General features: G+C 38.6%; 1 protein-coding gene across 7 annotated transcripts in view; it reads left to right on the top strand.

The window, feature by feature from the left end:
- The window catches only part of ptprt (protein tyrosine phosphatase receptor type T), a 1,496,000-nt gene that overhangs the window by 1,072,700 nt on the left and 402,895 nt on the right, over window positions 1-20,405 (top strand). For all 7 annotated transcript variants that reach the window (XM_059980706.1, XM_059980710.1, XM_059980709.1 and 4 more), the window contains exon 11: window positions 3,070-3,172. In XM_059980706.1, the coding sequence (XP_059836689.1) occupies window positions 3,070-3,172 (103 nt within the window). The remainder of the gene's footprint in view (window positions 1-3,069; window positions 3,173-20,405) is intronic.

Raw genomic sequence — 20,405 nt, 5'->3', positions numbered from 1 at the left:
GACTCTTTCCAAATTCTCTGAATGTAAGGTGAAGAGCATTCTAACTAGTTTCACCACAGCCTGGTATGGAGACTGCAGTGGACAGAATCACAAGAGGCTGTAGTAGGTTTTAGACTCAGCCTGCTCCAACATGGCCACAAGCCATCATCACCCATCAAGGTTATCTTCAACAGGTTGTGCCTCAAGAAGGCAGGATCCTCATCATCTGGAACATATCCACTTCTCGTTACTCTCATTAGAGATAAGGTGCAGGAGCCTGAAGACACATACTCAATGATTTAGGAATACATTCGGCCCTCCTTATCCGTGAGGGATTGGTTCCGGGACCCCCCACAGATACCAAAGATAACAGATACTCAAGTCCCTTATTCAACCTGTCTCAATGAGGTGGACCTTAGGACCCAGCGGAACCCAAGACCTTATTTAACCTGTGTCAGTGCGGTGGACATTAGACCCGGCGGTAAAGATCTGAATCCGCAGTGTTTCTGTTCACGAAAATAATCACTATTGAAAATAAAGTAGAAATAATAAAGCATTCGGAAAGAGGTGAAACGCCATCGGTCATTGGAAAAGCGTTAGGCTATAGTCGGTCAACGATCGGAACAATTTTAAAGGATAACGGATAAAGTGAGAAAGGCTTTGCCCTGATGAAAGCTACAATTATTACTGAGCAATGCAGTGGTTTAATTATTGGGGTTTGGGGTTTGATGTACCATCAATAACTCTCGGAGACGTGAGGCGAGATATAGGCTTTTATTCGCTGGAAGAGAGCAGTCAGCAGCAAGATATCCCCACACAACATCCTGGAGACTGAGGGAGGAGCCGTGCCTCCAATCACCTTTATACCGGGGTCTGTGGGAGGAGCCACAGGAGCAGTCAGTCAGGGGGTGGGGGTTGTCCAGACAGGTATATGTAGTTCACCACAGGGTTTTGGGTTTTTGATCCTCCACATCAACCCGGCATGGTGGAGAGCGCACTTGATAGCGATCTGTCACTAGATCAAACTCAGGAGCTTCCTGGGCCTGGTGCTGAAACATACTTTCTGAGTGTTTTGTATGCATAGAAAGGTAAAATATATACTATATATGAATGCAAACGTTTGACTAACTGATGCAAAATATTACCAGATGTACCTGTTCTGACTTACTTAGTAAAAGAACTTAAAATTTTTTCCGATCCCGATCCACAATAACCCTCGCACTTCCTCTCGTATACTTTAAATCATCTCTTGATTATTTATAATACCTAATACAATGTAAATGCTATGTAAAATAGTTGTTATACTGCATTGTTTAGGGAATAATGACAAGAAAAAAAGTATGTACATGCTCGAACAACAAGTGCTGGAAGAGCATTTCCGGGTTTTCGCAATTCGCAGATGCGGAATTCACGGATAAGGAGGGCCGACTGTAACTTTTTCCCTTCCACCATCAGATTTCTGAATGGTCCAATGAACAGTACCTTGTTTTCCCTTTTATAGAGTTATAAAAAAGTACAGCACAGGAACAGGCCCTTTAGCCCATCTAGTCCATGCTGAACTATTTTAACTGCCTACTCCCGTCGCCCCACATGGGGACCATAGCCCTCCATTCCCCAATCATCTACGTACCTATCCAAACTTCCCTTAAATATTGAAATCAAGCTCATACGCACCACTTGCACTGGCAGCCCGTTCCGCACTCCATTGACCCTCTGAGTCACGACTATTTTCTTTTGCACTCTTTATTTACCTTTAAATTTTTGTACTTTTGTACTGTACTGCTGCTGCTACAACCTCTCCCTCAATGTTGCAAAAACAAAGGAGCTGGTTGTGGATTACAGGAGGAATGGAGATGGACTAACCCCTATTGATATCAATGGACCGGGGGTTGAGAGGTAAACAGCTTTAACTTCCTCGGCATCTACATCACCGAGGACCTCACGTGGTCTGTACACACCAGCTGTGTGGTGAAAAAGGCATAACAGCACCTCTTTCACCTCAGATGGTTGAGGAAGTTTGCTATGGGCCCCCAGATCCCAAGAATTTTCTACGGGGGCATAATTGAGAGCATCCTGTCTGGCTGCAAAACTGCTTGGTATGGGAATTGCAGCTCCTTTAATCACAGGACTCTGCAGAGAGTGGTGAGGACAGTCCAGTGCATCTGTAGATGTGAACTGCCGACTATTCAGGGCATTTACAGAGACAGGCGTGTAAAAAGGGCCCAAAGAATGATTGGGGACCCAAGTTACCCAATCTGCAAACTATTCCAACTGCTACCATCTGGGAAGTGGTACCGCAGCAGAAAAGCCAGGACCAACAGGCTCTCGGACAGCTTCTTCCACCAGGCCATCAGACTGATGAACACTTGCTGATTCGAGTGTATTTTTATGCTACATTGACTGTTCTCTTTATTATAAATATTATAAATTACTATGATTGCACACTGCATATTTAGGTAGAGATGTAAAGATTTTTATTCCTCATGAATGTGAAGGACGTAATAAAATAAAGTCAATTCGAAGGAATAATTTTGTAAGTAAGATTCCAGCATTTTATAAATAGTGGCATTTTAAGATTGTGCTCTCCAATTCCAGAGATGTTTTTATAAATGCTCAGAAGACCTATGATGCCTTTAAGGGTTGAATTTGAATTTCCAACCTATTTTAAAGTAGTTACAAACATTTGGGATGGAAGAATGAGTTCATTGGAAACAAAGCAATTTCCTGATTGGAAAGGAGGGTCGTTCAAAATGAAGAATGTGCACCCATCCCTTCTCTAAGTAATGCTGAATTCAACCTATTTTCAACCATAAGCCACACAAATGAAGTTCTCCGTCAACCAGTTTATCAATATAATAAAAACTATTTTCTACCAACCTATATGGAGCTACAGTAATGGGGCATTATTAATGGTTACTGATGACAATCTCAGTAAATGATAGATAAATGACACAGTGGAATATAAATGTGGCATCCTCAGTGAGCAGTAAGCATGAAGAGATAATGAAATTATTGGATGGTCTGAGTTTGTAATCTCCATTTTGATTCCCTTCTCCACCTGTTTACACACTTTCTGATTTTTCTTGGCAGCTCCTTCCATGCCACTGTATGACACTGACAGCCCTCTGAATGAGACGGACACGACAATCACAGTCCTATTGAAGCCAGCTCAATCGAGAGGAGCTCCAATCAGGTAAAAATGATTTTGAAAGATGGTCATCATTCTAAGAAGCAAATTATAAAAGTAGAAATACATAGACTTCAATAACTTATGGATTTATATTATACATTTATATAACACAATCATGATAAGCTCTATAACGTATGGACAACATATTAATTGATTTTTATTTTTCACAATACACATCTGACTTGCTATTTTCTGTATGTGTTAATCAATATGGTAAGCTTCCTTATATTGATGCATTTAATGTATGACCTTGCATTAAGTATGAAGCATTGAACACAATGCTATCAGTTTATCTATAAAAGTATCGTCATTAGACTAAGCACCCAGTTGGAGTTCTCTACAACTACATATGATTGATGACATAGTTGTGTATCATAGTCATCATGTGTGATTTGAAAATAGTGATTATGAATTGCCATTTATATAACGCAATCATGAAATTTCAATTTATGCAGCTTCTTTAACCATTTTTGAAAATTTTTAACAGTGCTAAATTACTTTGCTTTATAAATAGCTTTATAATAAACGTTCCAACTACTGAATTGAAATATGCATAATACATGACAAAATTCTGGGGAACCATATTTCAAAATTAATTCACAACTTAGAATTTTCCTTCACAAACTTGTGCTTCCAAGAAATCTCAAAAGATTTAGAATGATACATCATTAATCAATTTCCTGAACGGTTTTGCCCAAAGTAAAGAGTATAATAGTTGTAGAGTTTAGAATGTACTTTTTGGGTAACTTACCTTAATTTTTTCTTTTTCATTTGGTCAGCCACTTCACATACATCGAGCATGAGAATGTACATCAGTCAATATCAGAATATGCCTTGTGTCTGTTTTTATTCACAATTTGTAATATTATATTAATTTTTTTGTAATCCAGTTGAATGCTTCTGTTATTCGTTCATTTATTTATTGTGATACAGTGCAGAGCAGACCTTTCCAACCCTTTGAGCCACACCACCCAGCAGCCCCCGATTTAACCCTCGCCTAATCATGGGACAGTTCATGATGACCAATTAACCTACTAACTGATATGTCCTTGGACTGTGGGAGGAAAATGGAGCACCCAGAGGCACCCAGGGGAGGACGTACAAACACCTAACAGACAGTGGCAGGTTATTGCAGGTTAGATGTATGTTTGGTCCTGAGGGGAATCAAGGGTCGAAAGGATCAGGCAGAGTAGATAAATTGAAGCTAAGGTAACACTGAATGGCAGAGAATATGGACTTACAATCCTCCTATCTACCATGTTCTAATAGCCTAATTTACATGCAGGAGCAAAGCATAAAACTGTGAGAGTCAAACTGATCCATTGTGCAAACAAAAGCTAAGAGGGCTGATAATGTCAATTAGGTAAGTTTAAATGCAATGCACAGTAATAGACAGATAAGACACATGAATTAACAGGACAAGTGGATACAAGTAGTATTATTATGGCAAGATGGCTGCAGGAAAGAAGACTGAATATCAATTGGTATGTATATAACATTAAGAAAGAGTATCAAAAGGGGAAAGAAGCTGGGATAGCAGTGTTACGGTGTTAATCAAAGAAGTAATCAATGTGACATCTAACGCAGTATTAGAATAAGTGATGCTAAAGCCATATTGCCGGGACTGTTTATTAACTCCTAAACAGTTGTGGTGATGCAGTGGATGAAATCAAACATGAAATTCGAGGTGTACATGATAAGGGTACAATTTTAATCTTATCATTTTTATATATGGACTCTTTAAATCAAGCTATCAATAATACTCTGGAAGAGAAATTGCTCGATTGTGCATTTTTTTTAGACCAATGTATTGAGAAACAATTAGAGAACAGACTATCTGAAGCAGTACAATGTGTGTTGAAAAAGATAGAATTAACAGTCTTGTATGTGGTCCATTAGATATCGTAACATGATAGAATTCTTCATTAAGATGGAAGGTAAAGTAGTGGGGTTAGAAACTAGATTCCTGAATCTGAACAAAGGAAACCACAAAGGTATGAGCAGTAAGTTATTGTGATAGAATGGGGAGCTTCACTAACTGGTTCAACACTGAAAATGCAGTGGATACTATTTTTTTTAATTTACAAGTGAATACTAATAATTATTCATTCCACTCAGGCAAAAATCGAATGGTTGAGCTGTTGCCGGTACATAAAATTAAGGATAGTAATATATCCAAAGAGGAGGCACATAAATTTGCAGTAAAGCAGCGGGCCAAAAGATTGGAAGCAGGTTAGGATTAAGCAAAGGAAGATAAAAACATTTATTAAAACAATGAAAATACATTCTGAGAGTAAACCTGCATAATAATTGATTTAAATGCTTCTGTAAATATGTCAAAAATGTTAGTGAATGCAAATATATGTTCCCTACCATCAGAAACAGTGAAAATTAGGAATTTTTTAAAAAATGACTGAATAATTAAACACATACTTTGTTTCTGACTTCATGAAAGAGAATATGATTAACCTCCCTGACTCATCAGGGAACTAAGGGTCTAGAGAGAAGGAGGAACTGAAGGAAGTTAGTGTTAGTGAAGAAACAGTACTAAAGAAATGAATGGGCTAAAGGATGGCAAATCCCCCTAGACCTGATCATCTAAATCCCGGAATACTAACTGAACTAGGCCTAAAAATAGTAGTTGCATTGGTTGATCATCATTCAAAATTCTTTCAGTCTCAGGAGCAGGTCCTGCAGATTAGAGAGCAACAAATGTAACCCCATTATTCTAAAAAGGGGAAGGAGACAAATCCTCATTATAGCAAAGATGTGGAAGCTTTGCAGAAGTGCAGAGGAGATTTACCAGGATACTGCCTGGATTAGAGAATAAGTCTTATGATGAAAAATTGAGCGAGCAATGTTTTTTTTCTTTGGAACAAAGGAGGATGAGATGTTTATAAGATTATAAGAGGCAGAAGTAGAGTGGAGAATTGGCTGACAGGCAATAACAATGAATAGGAATAAACAGGTCCTTTTTCCAGGAGGTAGGCAGTGACTAATACCACAAGGATCCAACCTTGGGCTCAGCTATTCAGAATAGAGATGAATTATTTGGATGAGGGATCAAAATGTAGTGTTTCCAGATTGTAGACAACACAAAGTGTAAGTGGAGGTGGAATGAGAGGGTGAGGGTTTAGGGTTTCGTAGGAGACAGGATTTCAATGAGGACGGGGCTAAGAAGTTTCAAAATGACATAGGGAAGATGTAGAGATGAAGGGAAGATGTATGCCAGATGCATATAGATAAATGTAAGATTTTCCACTCTAAATCTAAAATTAAGAAGTCAGACCTTCATTGTTTGGGCACGGGAGAAGTGCAACAAGGCCTGGATTCCTTGTATACCTGTTGCTGGGAGCAAGCACTTGGATCCAGGAAGCAGTTTAGGAAGTCAGTGTGAAGTTGGACGTCGATGCAAGAGGGTTAGAGATCAAACACAAGAATGCCTTGGTGGAACTGCATCTGGAACTCTGTGTGTTTTGGTCTTTCTATACAAAAGAAGATCTCATAGAAACCTCAAGCATTTCCAACAGTAAATGCAAGAGGATGTTTCAATTAGATGCAGGAGGATGATTTGAATGCCTGGAAATTTCAGAACCAAGGGTCATATCCTTAGGATATAGGGTATGAGATTTAGCACATTGGGAGTAATGTGCTAAATCTCAGAGTGGTGAAAGTATGAAATTCTCCATGACAGAAGACAGTGGAGGTCGAGTTATTAAATATATTCAGGGAGGGATGACTATATTTTTTTAATGTTGTAGGGATCAATGACTATGAGGACAAGGCAGAAACAGGTTAGTTAATAAGACCAAAGAAATGATAGTGGACTTCAAACGGATAAGATGAGGGAACACACACCAGTCTTCACAGAGGGATCAGAAGTGGAAAGGGTTAGCAATTTCAAATTCCTGGGTGCCAATATCCCTGAGGATCTATCCTGGACCCAACATACTGATGCAGTTACAAAGAAGGCATGACAGCAGCTATTTTTTATTAGGAGTTTGAGGAGATTTGGTATGCCACCAAAGACGTTCGTAAATTTCTACAGATTTACAGCAGACAGCAATCTAACTGATAGCATGACCATCTGGTATGGGGAGGGGTGCTGCTGCACAGGATTGAAATATGCTGCAGAGAGTTCTTAGCGTAGTCAGCTCCATCATGGGCACTAGCTTCTGTAGTATCTAGGACATCTTCAAGGTGCAATGATGCCTCAAAGAGGCAGCGTCTATCCAGCAGAATCCCCATCATGCAGATCATGTTCTCATTCTCACCATCAGGAAGGAGGTACAGAAGCCTGAAGGCACACATTCGACGATTCAGGAACAGCTTCTTCCCCTCTGCCATCTGATTTCTGAACAGACATTGAACCCATACTACCTTTATATTTCTATTTGTAGCTGTTTATTTTAACTATTTAGATACATATACTTAATGTAGTTCATGTTATTTTTTTCTATTAATATGTATCACATTATACTGCAGTTGCAATTACAACAAATTTCACAACATATGCCGGCGATATTAAACCTAATTCTGATAAAAGTGGATCATTAATCATGATCATGTTAACTGCTAGGGCAGACCCAAAGAGTTGAATAGCCTATTCCTGGTCCTATTCTCTGTATTTTAATTGGTTCTATGCCATATCAGTGTGAAAAAGAATTGGAGATACTTGATCTGTAATTCCTAAGGAGCATTCATTTTTATGTAACTTAATTGAGAAAAAGGAGGAACAGTATACATTGGGGAGGGCAAAACAGACTTAACAGCTATTACCAGACCTCCTCTGTGGTAACAAAGTGAAGGCATTGGGACACAATGCATAATGCATAATAATCAAGCTGGGTTTGTTAATATGCTACAAATCATGTCTTCAGCAAGACATCAGCTTGTCCTACTCTGCATAACTTAATGTCCAAAAAGACATCTAAACTTGAGAATTTTGTGGTCAGTTAGTTACAACGGTGATGAGGGAAAATAGCAGGATCCTTGTTGTGGAGAGGGATAGTCAGTTACATCATCCCTGGCATCCCTGGCATCAGCATATAACCTCATTTACCTAGCACAGTCTATTTTATTCTGACCATAGTCACTATGCCTTCTCCACTGTCTCTAAATTCTTGGCATGCCCTTTCACTTGGCAATGAAAGGTGACATTGAATTTCATTGGCCTTATAAAACCAGAATATTAAGCATGACAATGCTGTATTGTTCAACTGAGCTTTCTGGAGTTTGATAGTAATTATATGTTTTTCAAACATATTAAGTCATCATTCACAATCAATGTACCTAATTGAAATGTGTTCAGTGCTCTGAAATGCTTTGAATCCCTACAATCCATCACATGTGTATCTGTATTTGTCTTCCCTATGCATAACAGAGTAATGTACAGTATAATGAAGAGGTGCAGCAGAGGCCAAAGGATTTGAGAGTAAATTGTCCAGTTAGAAGACAAAATGTCTCTTCTGTTATCCTTGCTTAACAAATGGTATTTCTGACTGGTCAGAGAATTTGGATGTAAGCTTTTGCAAGGAAACCTCTGCCAGATTTGCAGTTACTGCAGAAATATGATTCAACGTAACAATTAGAAAATCGGATCTAATTTATTGCCATGACAACAAAGCTTTCATTGGTATTCCATTCAAAGTGGTCGCAAATTCTAGAGTCTTCACATGAATGCTTAAATATGGGGAGAAAATCAGAATATGCCATCAATCATACCTCGTTGAAGATGAGAGCTTTTAATTCCTGATTTGTTGTCTAAGACTTGAAGAGTATGATTGACTGTTCAGTTTTCTTCATGGCATTATTGTTACAGGACGACATTTCCCCACAATTAATGGCAGCAGTTAATGGCCCAACCAAACTTAAGGAATCTTGCTGTGTGATGTGTTCCCCTGTTACAAATCAGTACCATGAAATAACAAACAGTACACAATACTTAATTGTATAATTGATTGAGCTTTATAATTCTTAATTTGACTGTAGGGTTAGTAAAGAAAACAAAAGAAAAAGGGCCCATTCTCATGAAACAGTCTAATACACAACACTGGGGCTCACGGTTTTCCTGTCTATTCGTTGTCCATCGATTTTCTCTCCGGGCGTCAACACCCATCCCCATACCATCCTGCAGTCTACAACTTCCCTATTCTGGCATCTTCTCTCTCCATCTTCTGTCGAACAAAAGACTGTGAAACCTTCCCTTGGCACACAAGAAAGAAAAACATCTCCCCTCATTGGCCAGTGCACATTCCAAAGCCCCCGTTATCTCTTGTCATAACCCAGACACTGCGCTACAGAGAAACCATTACATTAGCGGGGAAACCTTTCCCAGGTCATTACACTTAATTCAATATGTAGATAGTCCAACGAAAGTAGGGGCTGTCATTAGACCTGGTGTTGGGTAATGAGCCTGGCCAAGTGACTGATGACCTTTGAATGGATGAGCTGTTAGCAAAAAGTGACCACCAACTCCTTAAGTTTTAAGATAACTATAGATGAGGATAAGTATGGACCTTGTGGGAGAATATTAAATTGGAGCAGGGCAAATTACTAAAGTATTAGGCAGGAAAAGTGGAGCAGGAACTGGGAACTGCTGTTTCTAAGCAAGTTCATATCTGACATGTTGAGGGTATTTAAATACCTATTGCACAGAGTAAAGGACAGGTGTGTTCCAGTCAGAAGGAAGGACAAGAATGACAAGGCAAGACAATCTTGGATGTTGAGAGAGGTGATGAATTTAGTTAAGAAGAAAAGGGGAAAGTACAGTATGTAAAACTCAAGAAGCTAGAATCAAACAGAGCCAGAAGATTATAAAGAAGCCAGAAAAGAACTCTGGAAGGGAATTAAGAAAGCTAGGAGGGCCATGAAAAGTCATTGCATGTATAGACCAGTGGATTCTGTAGATTATGGAACAGATGTCAGATTAAAAGGGAGCAGGTCTCAATTAACTGTTTATAAAAGCAAGGAAGGGTCTTGCATGAGTAGTAGGAAAAATGCTTCAGGCTATTCTAATGGATGAAAAGAACAGCTGGAATTCACAAAGCTGAGGTAGATTTCTGATAGAAAAATCATGTTTGCCAGATATGCTGGAGGTCCTGATACATGGTTGCAACCCCAGACATCAACAATTCCTTTGTTTCCACAGATACAGCTCAACCCACTGAGTTCCTCAAGCAAATTGTTTTGTGCTCCAGATTCAAGCATCTGCAGTCTTTTGTGTCTTTATTGGAGGATGTAACTAGTTAAATGGATAAGGGAAAACCAGTGGACATGATGTACTTAGATCTTCAGAAAACATTTGATATAAAAGTTAATGTGTAAAGTGTAAAATGTATGGTACTGGGGCTAATGCATCAACATGGATTTACAGTTAGTTGACAGATAAGAAATAAGTGGAAGAAGGGTCTTTTGCATGGTGGAATACAAAACTAATTGTATTCTTCAGCGATTTATAATGTACACCAATGACATGGTCAGGATAACAAGGCATTATTTTGAAGTTTTCTAACAACACTCAACTCTGTGAAGATGTGTGTAATGAGGAGACATCAAGACGCTTTAGACAGGATAAGCAAGAGAGCAAAAACATGGCAGATGCAGTGCAAAATGGCTGAATCTGAAACTATCTACGATGGTAACAACATCAGTGTGGAACATGTTCTTTAAAAGGTGTAATAATTGTAATGTGCTCTAGTATTGGAATAGATGATGACCTTGATAATACTGAATGATCTCAAAGGACCAAATATCCTAACCCTAACGTTAATGTCCTGATGAAGGGTCTCATCCCAAAATGTTTTCTGTTTATTTCCCTCTGTAGATGCTGCTTAACCTATTGAGTTCCTCCAGTATTTTGTATTTGGTATTTTGTATTCAAGATTTCCAGCATCTACAGAGTCTCTTGTGTCCTAATCCTGCTTTAATATTTTATGTTTCTATGTAATTTTATCATCTGCGCTCTGAATGTTATTTTAAAAATCATTTTTGTTATCTTATGGGGGTTCAGTTAACTCCAAGAGCATTCTGTCTAATTTATCCTATTTAAACACAACTTAATACTTGGCTTTTAGTAAATTGTTCTCTCATCCAACATGCTGGCTACATTTCAATATAATGTAGTTGCTCGAATCTTAATCGAGTTAATTGTTGCTCTCTGTTTATCATATGTTAACAGCATTTCCCCAAATGTTTGTGCATCAATTATATTTCAACTGAGAACACAGATGGTTTCAAAAGTATTTTTTTCCCACAACACATCTGGAGAAAGACGGGATTTGGATTTTAAAATCCATCTGTGAAAAATCAACTGCAAAGCCAAGGAAACATGGTTGATAGATGTGCATTTATTTTACTGTTGCATTAGATATATTAAAACTTCAAAAATAAGTAATTTAAATGAGAAGAGCCAGACTTTCTTCGCTTGATAGAATAAAAGTAATTTGTTGAAGATCTGAAATAAATTCATAAAATGCTAATAACTTAGCAAGTCAGATAACAACATTGGAGAGTGAGATCGGGATAATATTCAAAATTCATCTTCCCAGCTCCATTTCTACTTCCCAAGCTAGTGTTCTTTCAGCAATTCTTATTTTTGTAAATATTTTAAAGGATACAATAGGGTCTTTTAAGAGACTCTTGGATAGGTACATGGAGCTTAGAAAATTAGAGGGCCATTTGATAGGGAAATTCAAGGCAGTTTCTAGAGTAGGGTGCGTGGTCAGCACAATACTGTGTGCCATAGGGCCTATAATGTGTTGTAGATTTCTATGTTTCTTGGTTTTGTATCACTTGCTACAATTCTAAATCAAATGCTTGTTGTTTAAAATCCTTTTAAATACTTAAACAAATCACTTGAATCAATCACGGTGATTGATTTTGGAGATTAATTTTTGGGCAGGATCTGCCACACAGGTTGATATAAAGGTCCAGGTTTTTCAACTCTACCACCAAAGAATAACTGGCCCTCTGACTATCACATCCTATTTTACTTGCGTGTGTCTGCTGTGTATATTTCTACAGCAGGGCAGCGTAGTGGTAAGTGTAATGGTATTACAATGATGGGTTCAATTCTGCCACTGTCTATAAGGCATTTGTAAGTTCTTCCCATGACAATGTGGGTTTCATCTGGGTGGTCTGGTAACATGAGTGTAATTGGGGAGAGTGGGCCTTCCGTGCCCGAGGGCCAGTTAATGAGCTGTTTCTCTAAATAAAACACAGCAACTCTTGTGGAATCAGAACTGTTCGAGGAAAGTTGAGGTGCAATGGGATTCAGGCCGAGCCTTCCGTCAGTGCTCTACTCTGCATAGGCTGACTCAATCCACGCATCTGAACTAAACCCAAAAGAGTAACTGGAGACACCAGGTCCAATGGGTTCCTTCCATAATGAATATCCCTCAGTTAAGTGTTTACATAACCTGATGCACGCGTGGTACTAATAATCCATGTTCAAGTGGCTTCAATTCTCTCAGGGATATTCTCTTATGAAACTTAAGTTAATACAATCTTATAATTTCTATAACAAAAATTAAAAATTTTAAGGCTAAATGGATACAGATTGTTTCAATTTAAATTTTCTTCACATATTGTCAACATGTAATTTTATACAAAAACACAGGACAATATTGAGAGTGGCTACTGATGTGGCCTTGAAAATTACCAAGCAGTGTAAAGTAAGGGCAAAAAAAAAGGAATTGTTTTGAATTAAGAACATTGAATTAATGGATCTAATAAAGCACTCATTAAAGTAACTTCATTGGAAAATTAAGGACTACAGCTAATATATTCCCTATAATTGCTCTTCCGTGTGTTCATGCATCTATTAAAATATCCATTAATTTTATGTCATTCTGAAAATTAATAATTGACTCCCTGCTGTCCTTACAATGTCTGACCTATTCATGTCTCTGTCCAATGCCAATGAGGTCAAATTGTGAGAGTCCTCATCAGCAACCCACCAAGCCATTCAGCTGTATGAAATGAAGTTCAGAATACGAGCAGAGAATAAGACTTCTGTCTTATTTTGTTTATTTATTTATTGACTGATTGATTGAGATACAGCGTGGAATAGGCCCTTCTGGCCCTTTGAGCCATGCGACCCAGCAACTCCAGGTTTATCCCGACCCGAATCACATGACAATTTACAATGACCAATTAACCTACCAACCAGTGGTAGGTTGGACTGTGGGAAGAAATCGTAAAACCCAGAGGAAATCCATGCAATCACGAGGAGAACATACAAACTCCTTACAACAAAGGCGGGTCTCCCTCCCTTCTCAATCTCCATCAAAATATTGTGCCCATCCTGCCTCACTAAGCAGCATAACGAACATTCCAAGGAAGCCCTGGACATACCTGAAAACAAGCCTCCAAACCACAGAATAAATACGGAAGCAGCAAACTGGAGATATTGTCATTTGACCCTGTTAGGAAATGGTAAATTCTATGTAGTATTAAGAAATTAAACTAGAAATGGCCATGGCCATGAGATCTATTAACAGACTGGCAGATGCATAGTTATTTGTGAACCTAGATCTGGTATAATCTACCCACAAAATGATGAATGCCCATGATAAGCTCTCACTACCTATTAAATGCTCCCAATGGTGTGCATCTCAAATAGCCTCTGACAGCCGAGTCCAGCTCCAGGCCTTCACGTGCGGCTTAGCTACTAAGCCTGGCAGAACCATTTTTACTGACAGGAGAATGGGCAAAGTGGGCTACTGGTGTCTTAAAGCCAGACGCCTTGGGCAGATGGGGCTTGTCAGCCATGTTTGGCAGCTCACCGAGGAGAAGGAAAGTTAGGATCTCAAACTTCTGCTGCCTTGCGGCTATAACCACTCATGGGCAAGTCTTCAGGAGTAAAACCTGAGGAAAGTTCCAAAGCTGAGGTCCCTAAGACAGTCCAACATTGCTAGTGACAAACTGTGTCAGTCTCTACCATTCTTTTGGATTCATCAGCTACATGGAGAGGGAGTCAGCTGCATGGGTAAATGCTTGCTCTCCATATCGTACTGCCCTGGCTTATGTAAACATGCAGTATCCATGGTTGACCCCAACCAAAGATTGGCCTCATGTTTAAGACATCAAATCAGACTTGTAAATCCATCTAGTGGCGTTATCCTATTACCCTGATACAGAGAATTCTCTTACCTGGGACAGACTCAATATATTAATCTACATGGTGTTTGAACGTAAAAGGGTTAAGTCAGAATGTTACAGATCTTCAAAGTCTTGAAAACAAACTGACAGAAAATATTGGTAAACGTTGCTGCTTTTCTGACATTTGCTTGCTTAGTAGCTTTTCCATCAAAGGGCATTATACTGACAAAACGATGCTAATATTGATGTTTATATGGTGTTCACTGGAGCAATTTGAGTCAGGCATCAATATTAAGGAAGGTTGCAGTCTCCAAGATAGCAAAAGACTAAACTTATTTTGCCCTAGTAACAATGAAGTCTTTCACTAAATTAGTAAGAACAACTATTTGAATAAAGAAACCAACTGATTTTCATATTAACCATATTGGAAAATGTCCATATTTTATATAATATTTTGAATCCAGGGGATTCTATTTAATCAACTAATACTTACAATTCCAGATTTTGCTATTTGATTTCATGGCTCTTGTGATAGTCATGAATGGAAGTAGGTCAGCTGCTAAGGATTTCTTCCTTTGTGCATTAATCACAGAAGTCAAAGATATTTTATGTGAAGAATGAAAAAAATCAATTTGAAAGATATCGTATCAATTATTGAACTTTCTGTTGATAGGCAAGATAGATGGTTACACAACAACTGATCCACTTCTATTCGTGCCAGACTGTTTGAAGAGGGAATTGATCAGTTGTGGTGCCTGACTAGTATATTATAAAGAAGATTATTCTATGTTTATCTATGCAGGAACATTTTCCAGATACACTGTTATCCTGAATTCTCCAACTAAAATTCTAGTTTTCATATGTATTCAGATTTTGTGTCTGAGGTGATGTAATCATTCAAGATTATGAAGTGATTTGCCTGTGAAAATGAGTCTGTGCTGGATGAAGAAGAAAGAAATAATCCAACTTTGTTTCCATGATATTTTAAATTACACAGGAACTTATGAATTTCCTTGGCTGATGGATAAAAATAGATTAAGTTTCAGATTTATTTATCACGAGTACATCAAAAGATACAGTGAAAGGTGTTATTTGCATTAACACCTAAGGAAGTGCTGGAAGCAGCCCACAAATGATGCCACACATGCATGTCCAGATTACTAGGACAAACAACACAGAACACAACAAGCCACAAAACAGTAACAACTGTTTCCTGAGACACCCCTGCCTCCCACCCACCCACACACATGGAATGTCCTCCAATTCTAACACAGGCCTCCAATCTCCAGGCTTTGGCCTTTGGGTTTTGACTTTTGATCTTCTGATTGACCTTTGGCCTCTGATCTTCTGTTTCAACCTCAGGCCAGCCAATGACAGGAATCTGAATTGTAGGTTCAATCTCCTTGTATCAACTAACCATTCCTCTCACCTCCTTGTGCCTTCTGCTTGCACAGACACATCCAAATGTGGGACAGCCCAATACTCATGGTTGTCCTTCACCACCCATCCTTATAATTGGCCTCCGGGCGCGGAGAAAAGGCCTGACCTCCAACTCCTCCATATCTCTGACCCTAAGTCCTATTTTAACCTCTAACTCCCCATGTAATTTTCTCTAAACCTAACCTAATACCTAACTCACCCACTCTGTCCCCAAAACTATTCCCACAAATTTAAAAACAACTAAATCTTGATTTTGACAGAGACTGCAGCTTGATGCCATCTTAACCATGTAGAAATGTATGTGGTTATAAAAATAGGACTGATGACTGCTTTTAGTGAAATAATACATTTGACAGCATTTATTTAATAGAAACTTTTGGAGAATATTCATAATTGCCGATACCTCTTAGCACTGTTACAAGTGGACTGCAGCCTGCCAAACTGAACCAATAAGATGAGTATTGTATATCTTATGACAGCCACTTGAGTGATCTTGAATTTGAAAAGTACACTGCCAAAAGAAGCTCACAAAGCATCTGCAATGCATAAATTGGGGCTTTTGAAATTCAGAAACATAGTGCTTTTTTCCAGTGATATACATCTGAAAATTGATGTTTCCGGAGTGGAACATAATTGCAACAATTTTCAGATTGAGTCACACCACTCTGGAAATTAACTGGGCTTTTTTTTCTGGGTGAAATTCACGTTTGCACACCTGATGTGTTTTTCTTTTAGGACAGGGGTTCCCAACCTGGGGTCCACAGACCTCTCTGTTAATGGTAGTGGTCTGTGGCATAACGAAGGTTGGGAACCCCTATTTTACAACGTCATAGGGAACATTATTTCCTGTTGGGAAAATTAGATCAGTGTTGGACACTCAAGACAATTAGGTCACAGTTTTCTGGATTTTTGATTAGGGCCCTGCCCATGCTATCCTGGTATTCCTCAATGATCCTGCCCCTCTGCACAATGGTTTTCATCCATCCTCCACCCTTTTCATTGATCTTTCAATCTTCCACCTGACACTCCAAAATCATGAGAAATCTTCCTTAATGGTAAAAACCATAACTATCCAAGGATTCTTAGACACACAGAGGGTATTCCAATCTTCATTCCTCCTTGTTTACTTACCCAATTGCTTAAATATCGTCCATTAACCAGGCAGCATGTTTGGCATCTGTGGCTGTGGATAAATTTCTGGACAGTCATAATGATATACACTTTTCGGACCCAAAAGCAACACTGAGATATCCTGCTGTTCCTCGCCTAAAAGCATGAAGCCAATATTTCCAGAGAAAAATTTGATATTTGAAGGTCGTGCAGGCTGTTAGTTGTTTTATATTTTCTGAGAAATATGAAATCATAATGCCTGGGGCAGCCCAAGAATTTTGATATGGTTGGCATAATGCCAGCATCAAAATGCATTTCAAAATATTTTCCTATATTTGATTTGTAGATGTGCTCAGAGGGCAATTGTAAATTCTTTATATGAACAAACCTTAATCTGACCTGTTATGATATTAACATATATATATAATAAGTGCAGCATTTCAAAGAGGACCTCATTCAGATCCAAGGCAATTGAAGAAATCTATCAGACAACTTGTCTTTTAGATTGCAATGCTAGAATCATTTAATAAGTATTGAGGAAGTTTAGTACAGAGGCTGTGCTTCATTGAAAGATACAAATTTGATACAAATTTTGTGACTTTCATATAGTCCTAAAGAAACTGAACAGTGAATAGTAAAGATTTCTATGAATAATACTAATTCTTAAATTTTCCTGTAACCTCTAGCATAATCAGCAATAATATGGGCATGATGGTGGAATAAAGATTTAGGTCAAGTGAAGTACTGGAAGATAGTTTATTTTCCTGCAGTATTACCTAATTCTATTTCATTATCATCTGAAAAGTTGGAAGCATAATTTTAATGCTTCATATTGATGATATGTAGTATTTTGTGTTGGGAATTAGTTTCATGGACATGTCAAGGGAAACTTGCCAATTAAAAGCTGATGTGTTAATAGTTTCTTCTGTCATTATTTTTAATTTGTACTAAAGCAAGAACATGTAAGTATGTAACTATGAGTAAAAACATGTAAAAACACATGGAATTCATTGTCATAGACAGCTGTGAAGGCCAAGTCACTGGGTATATTTAAGCTGAGGTTGATAGGTTCTTGTTTAGTATGGGCATCAAGGGTTATAGGCAGAAGGCAAGAGAATGGCATTGAAAGGGATAATAAATCAGAATTGATGGGTCAAATGGTCTAATTCTGCTCCTATGTCTTATGGTCCACATAATGGATTTAGTCCAGGGATTGAAGTCATGTTGTTACACTGTGGGATAGTAGCTTAAGGAAGTTTGGTCAAATCATCTTGTAATCGCTTGGTTTAGTCTGGACATTGATTCATCATTTCCACATTTTCACATTTTATTCTTACACACGATGAAGATGCTGCTGGCAAGGCCAGGGTTTATTGCCCAATCCTAATTGTTCTCGACAAAGTGAAAGCGAGATGCCTTTGTGAGTTCCCACAATGTTGTGAGGCAGAGAACCTTGAACAGTGATAATGAAGAATCCTTAATGTCATTCAAAGTTGGAAATAACTGTGACTTGGAGATTGTGGTATTTCCTCATGTCTGTTGCCTTTACATTTCCAAGTAGTGGAGGACAGGTATGGCAGATCCTTGGGAAGAGAAAAATAGAGTGGAAGCCAAACAAGTTGTTTAATCCTGAGTGGCAATGAGCTGAGGATTCCTACTGGAGTTGCATTCATCCAGACAAATGTAGTATATTCATCATGCTTGTGATGAGTCAATGCTACAAAATGCCTACCCTCTAATATGCTCCTGAAGCTGTATGCGTTTATACCACAGACCAGATATGATACTGAAGGTGGAGGATTTGACAGTGATAATGATAAAGACTGTAAATGTCAGGAAGAGATGATTTGATTCCCTGTTATTTGAGAAGGTAATTATATGTTGTAAATATAACTTATCATCCCAGGATGAGATGCAAGTGTTGTGCAAGCAGGCATGAACTATCTCACGATCAGCAGTACAGTAAATGAAAGGGTTTGTGTCCATATCTGTCCTAATGATAGAGATACAATCACTTTTGAAATAGAAGTTGCTTGAAGATTGAGATGAATAATAATTGCCATCTTCTTTTATGCTGGGTGTGATTCCAGCCATTACTGAGGTCTCAGCCTGTTTCTAAATCTCATCATTTTATGAAGTGAAGGCTCCACAACTCCACTACTCAAGTGGCATTATGATGTTTGAAGAAGACTGTCTTTAGTTTGGAGCTCCTCCGCGATGTTTACTCCTCTCTCCGCAGCACTGAGACTGTGAGACTGCTCTGGCTGCTATGTGCTTTGTGTCTGCAAGCTTGGCAGTGATTTGCCCCACGGTGTGATGTACTGAGCCCGGGGCGATGGGCTGACTCCAACTGCTCTGTGCTCCGGGACTCAATTTGGCTTGGAATGCTGTTGCTTGCTTTTATTGTTTGCATGATTTGTGTTTGTTTTTCTCTTTCTCTGTGCACTGCATATTGATCTTTTTTTAATTGGGTTCTTTTGGATTTGTTGCTTTGTGGCTGCCTGTAAGCAGATGAATCTGAAAATTATGTAAATTTATACATTCTTTGATAATAAATGTACTTTAAACCCATATCTTTGTCTATCTTTTTACTAAGACTATGGTGAGGTCTGTCATGAAAGAATTTTGGCAGAATTCACAGGGAGAATCTCCATGTAGGTTTTGTGTGCCACTCAATACCAATATTTGTTGACAAGTATGAGTAGATTACTGGAGCTGTATTTGGGCAGATTTTTTTTCTTTGTGGGCAATTTCTCACAAAGATACAAGTGTTAGACTTGTTCTGCAATTGCTTGGCTAGAGATGCAACTAGCTCCGAAGAATGTCTTGAACAGTACATTAAAAATGTTGTTGGCTCTCAGACGTTTTGTTGTATCCTGTGCTCTGAACTACTTCTTGATGTTACACGGAGTGAATAAAATTGCGTGAAATTGGTCGAGACCTCGGCAGGAGGGCAGAATGCATTTGGCACTTCTAGCTGAAGACTGGGGAAACAAACAGAGAAAGAAAAATGACATATATTGATCTTCCAGTGTGAACTTGTAATAAACTGACACAACGTAATTGGATTGGTGTCCATGGCACATCTCATGTTGCAGCTGAAGATAGGCTGGGAGATGTGGCTGCCTTGTTCAGATGCTCCTTGTTGTTCACCATAGTTGTACATCCTACCTATTGTCGTTTCCTTCAGTTCAAATTAAATTTCTTCAAAGTGACAAATCTTCTTTGAAGCAGGGTATTTGAAAAATGCTGTAACCTAAGGTAAAAACCATAATGAGGATCAGAAAAATATGAGCATGAAAAGGCTTCTCTGAAAAGATGGTGGAAACTACAGCAAGTCAGGGAAAAGGCAATCTGAATGGTGAGTTGGCTGTGGGGTCAGGGAGTGTAAGGGAAGTATATTCCATTCTGAGATGACCCTGCAGAAGTGATACTAGACTCAGTATCATTTGACTGAGTCATTATTGGAAGACAATACATTCACCACCACACCCCCCACCCCCGTATCAGATATTTGGTCAGATCTAAGCAAGATTTATTATCTCTGATTATTGATCAGCTAAGTTACATTGGTGGCAAATCA

The sequence above is a fragment of the Hypanus sabinus genome, chromosome 9 (assembly GCF_030144855.1).
Source record: "Hypanus sabinus isolate sHypSab1 chromosome 9, sHypSab1.hap1, whole genome shotgun sequence".
Classification (NCBI taxonomy): Eukaryota; Metazoa; Chordata; class Chondrichthyes; order Myliobatiformes; family Dasyatidae; genus Hypanus; species Hypanus sabinus.
Note: the sequence above shows the minus strand (reverse complement) of the source record. Positions and strands in the feature narration are given on the sequence as shown.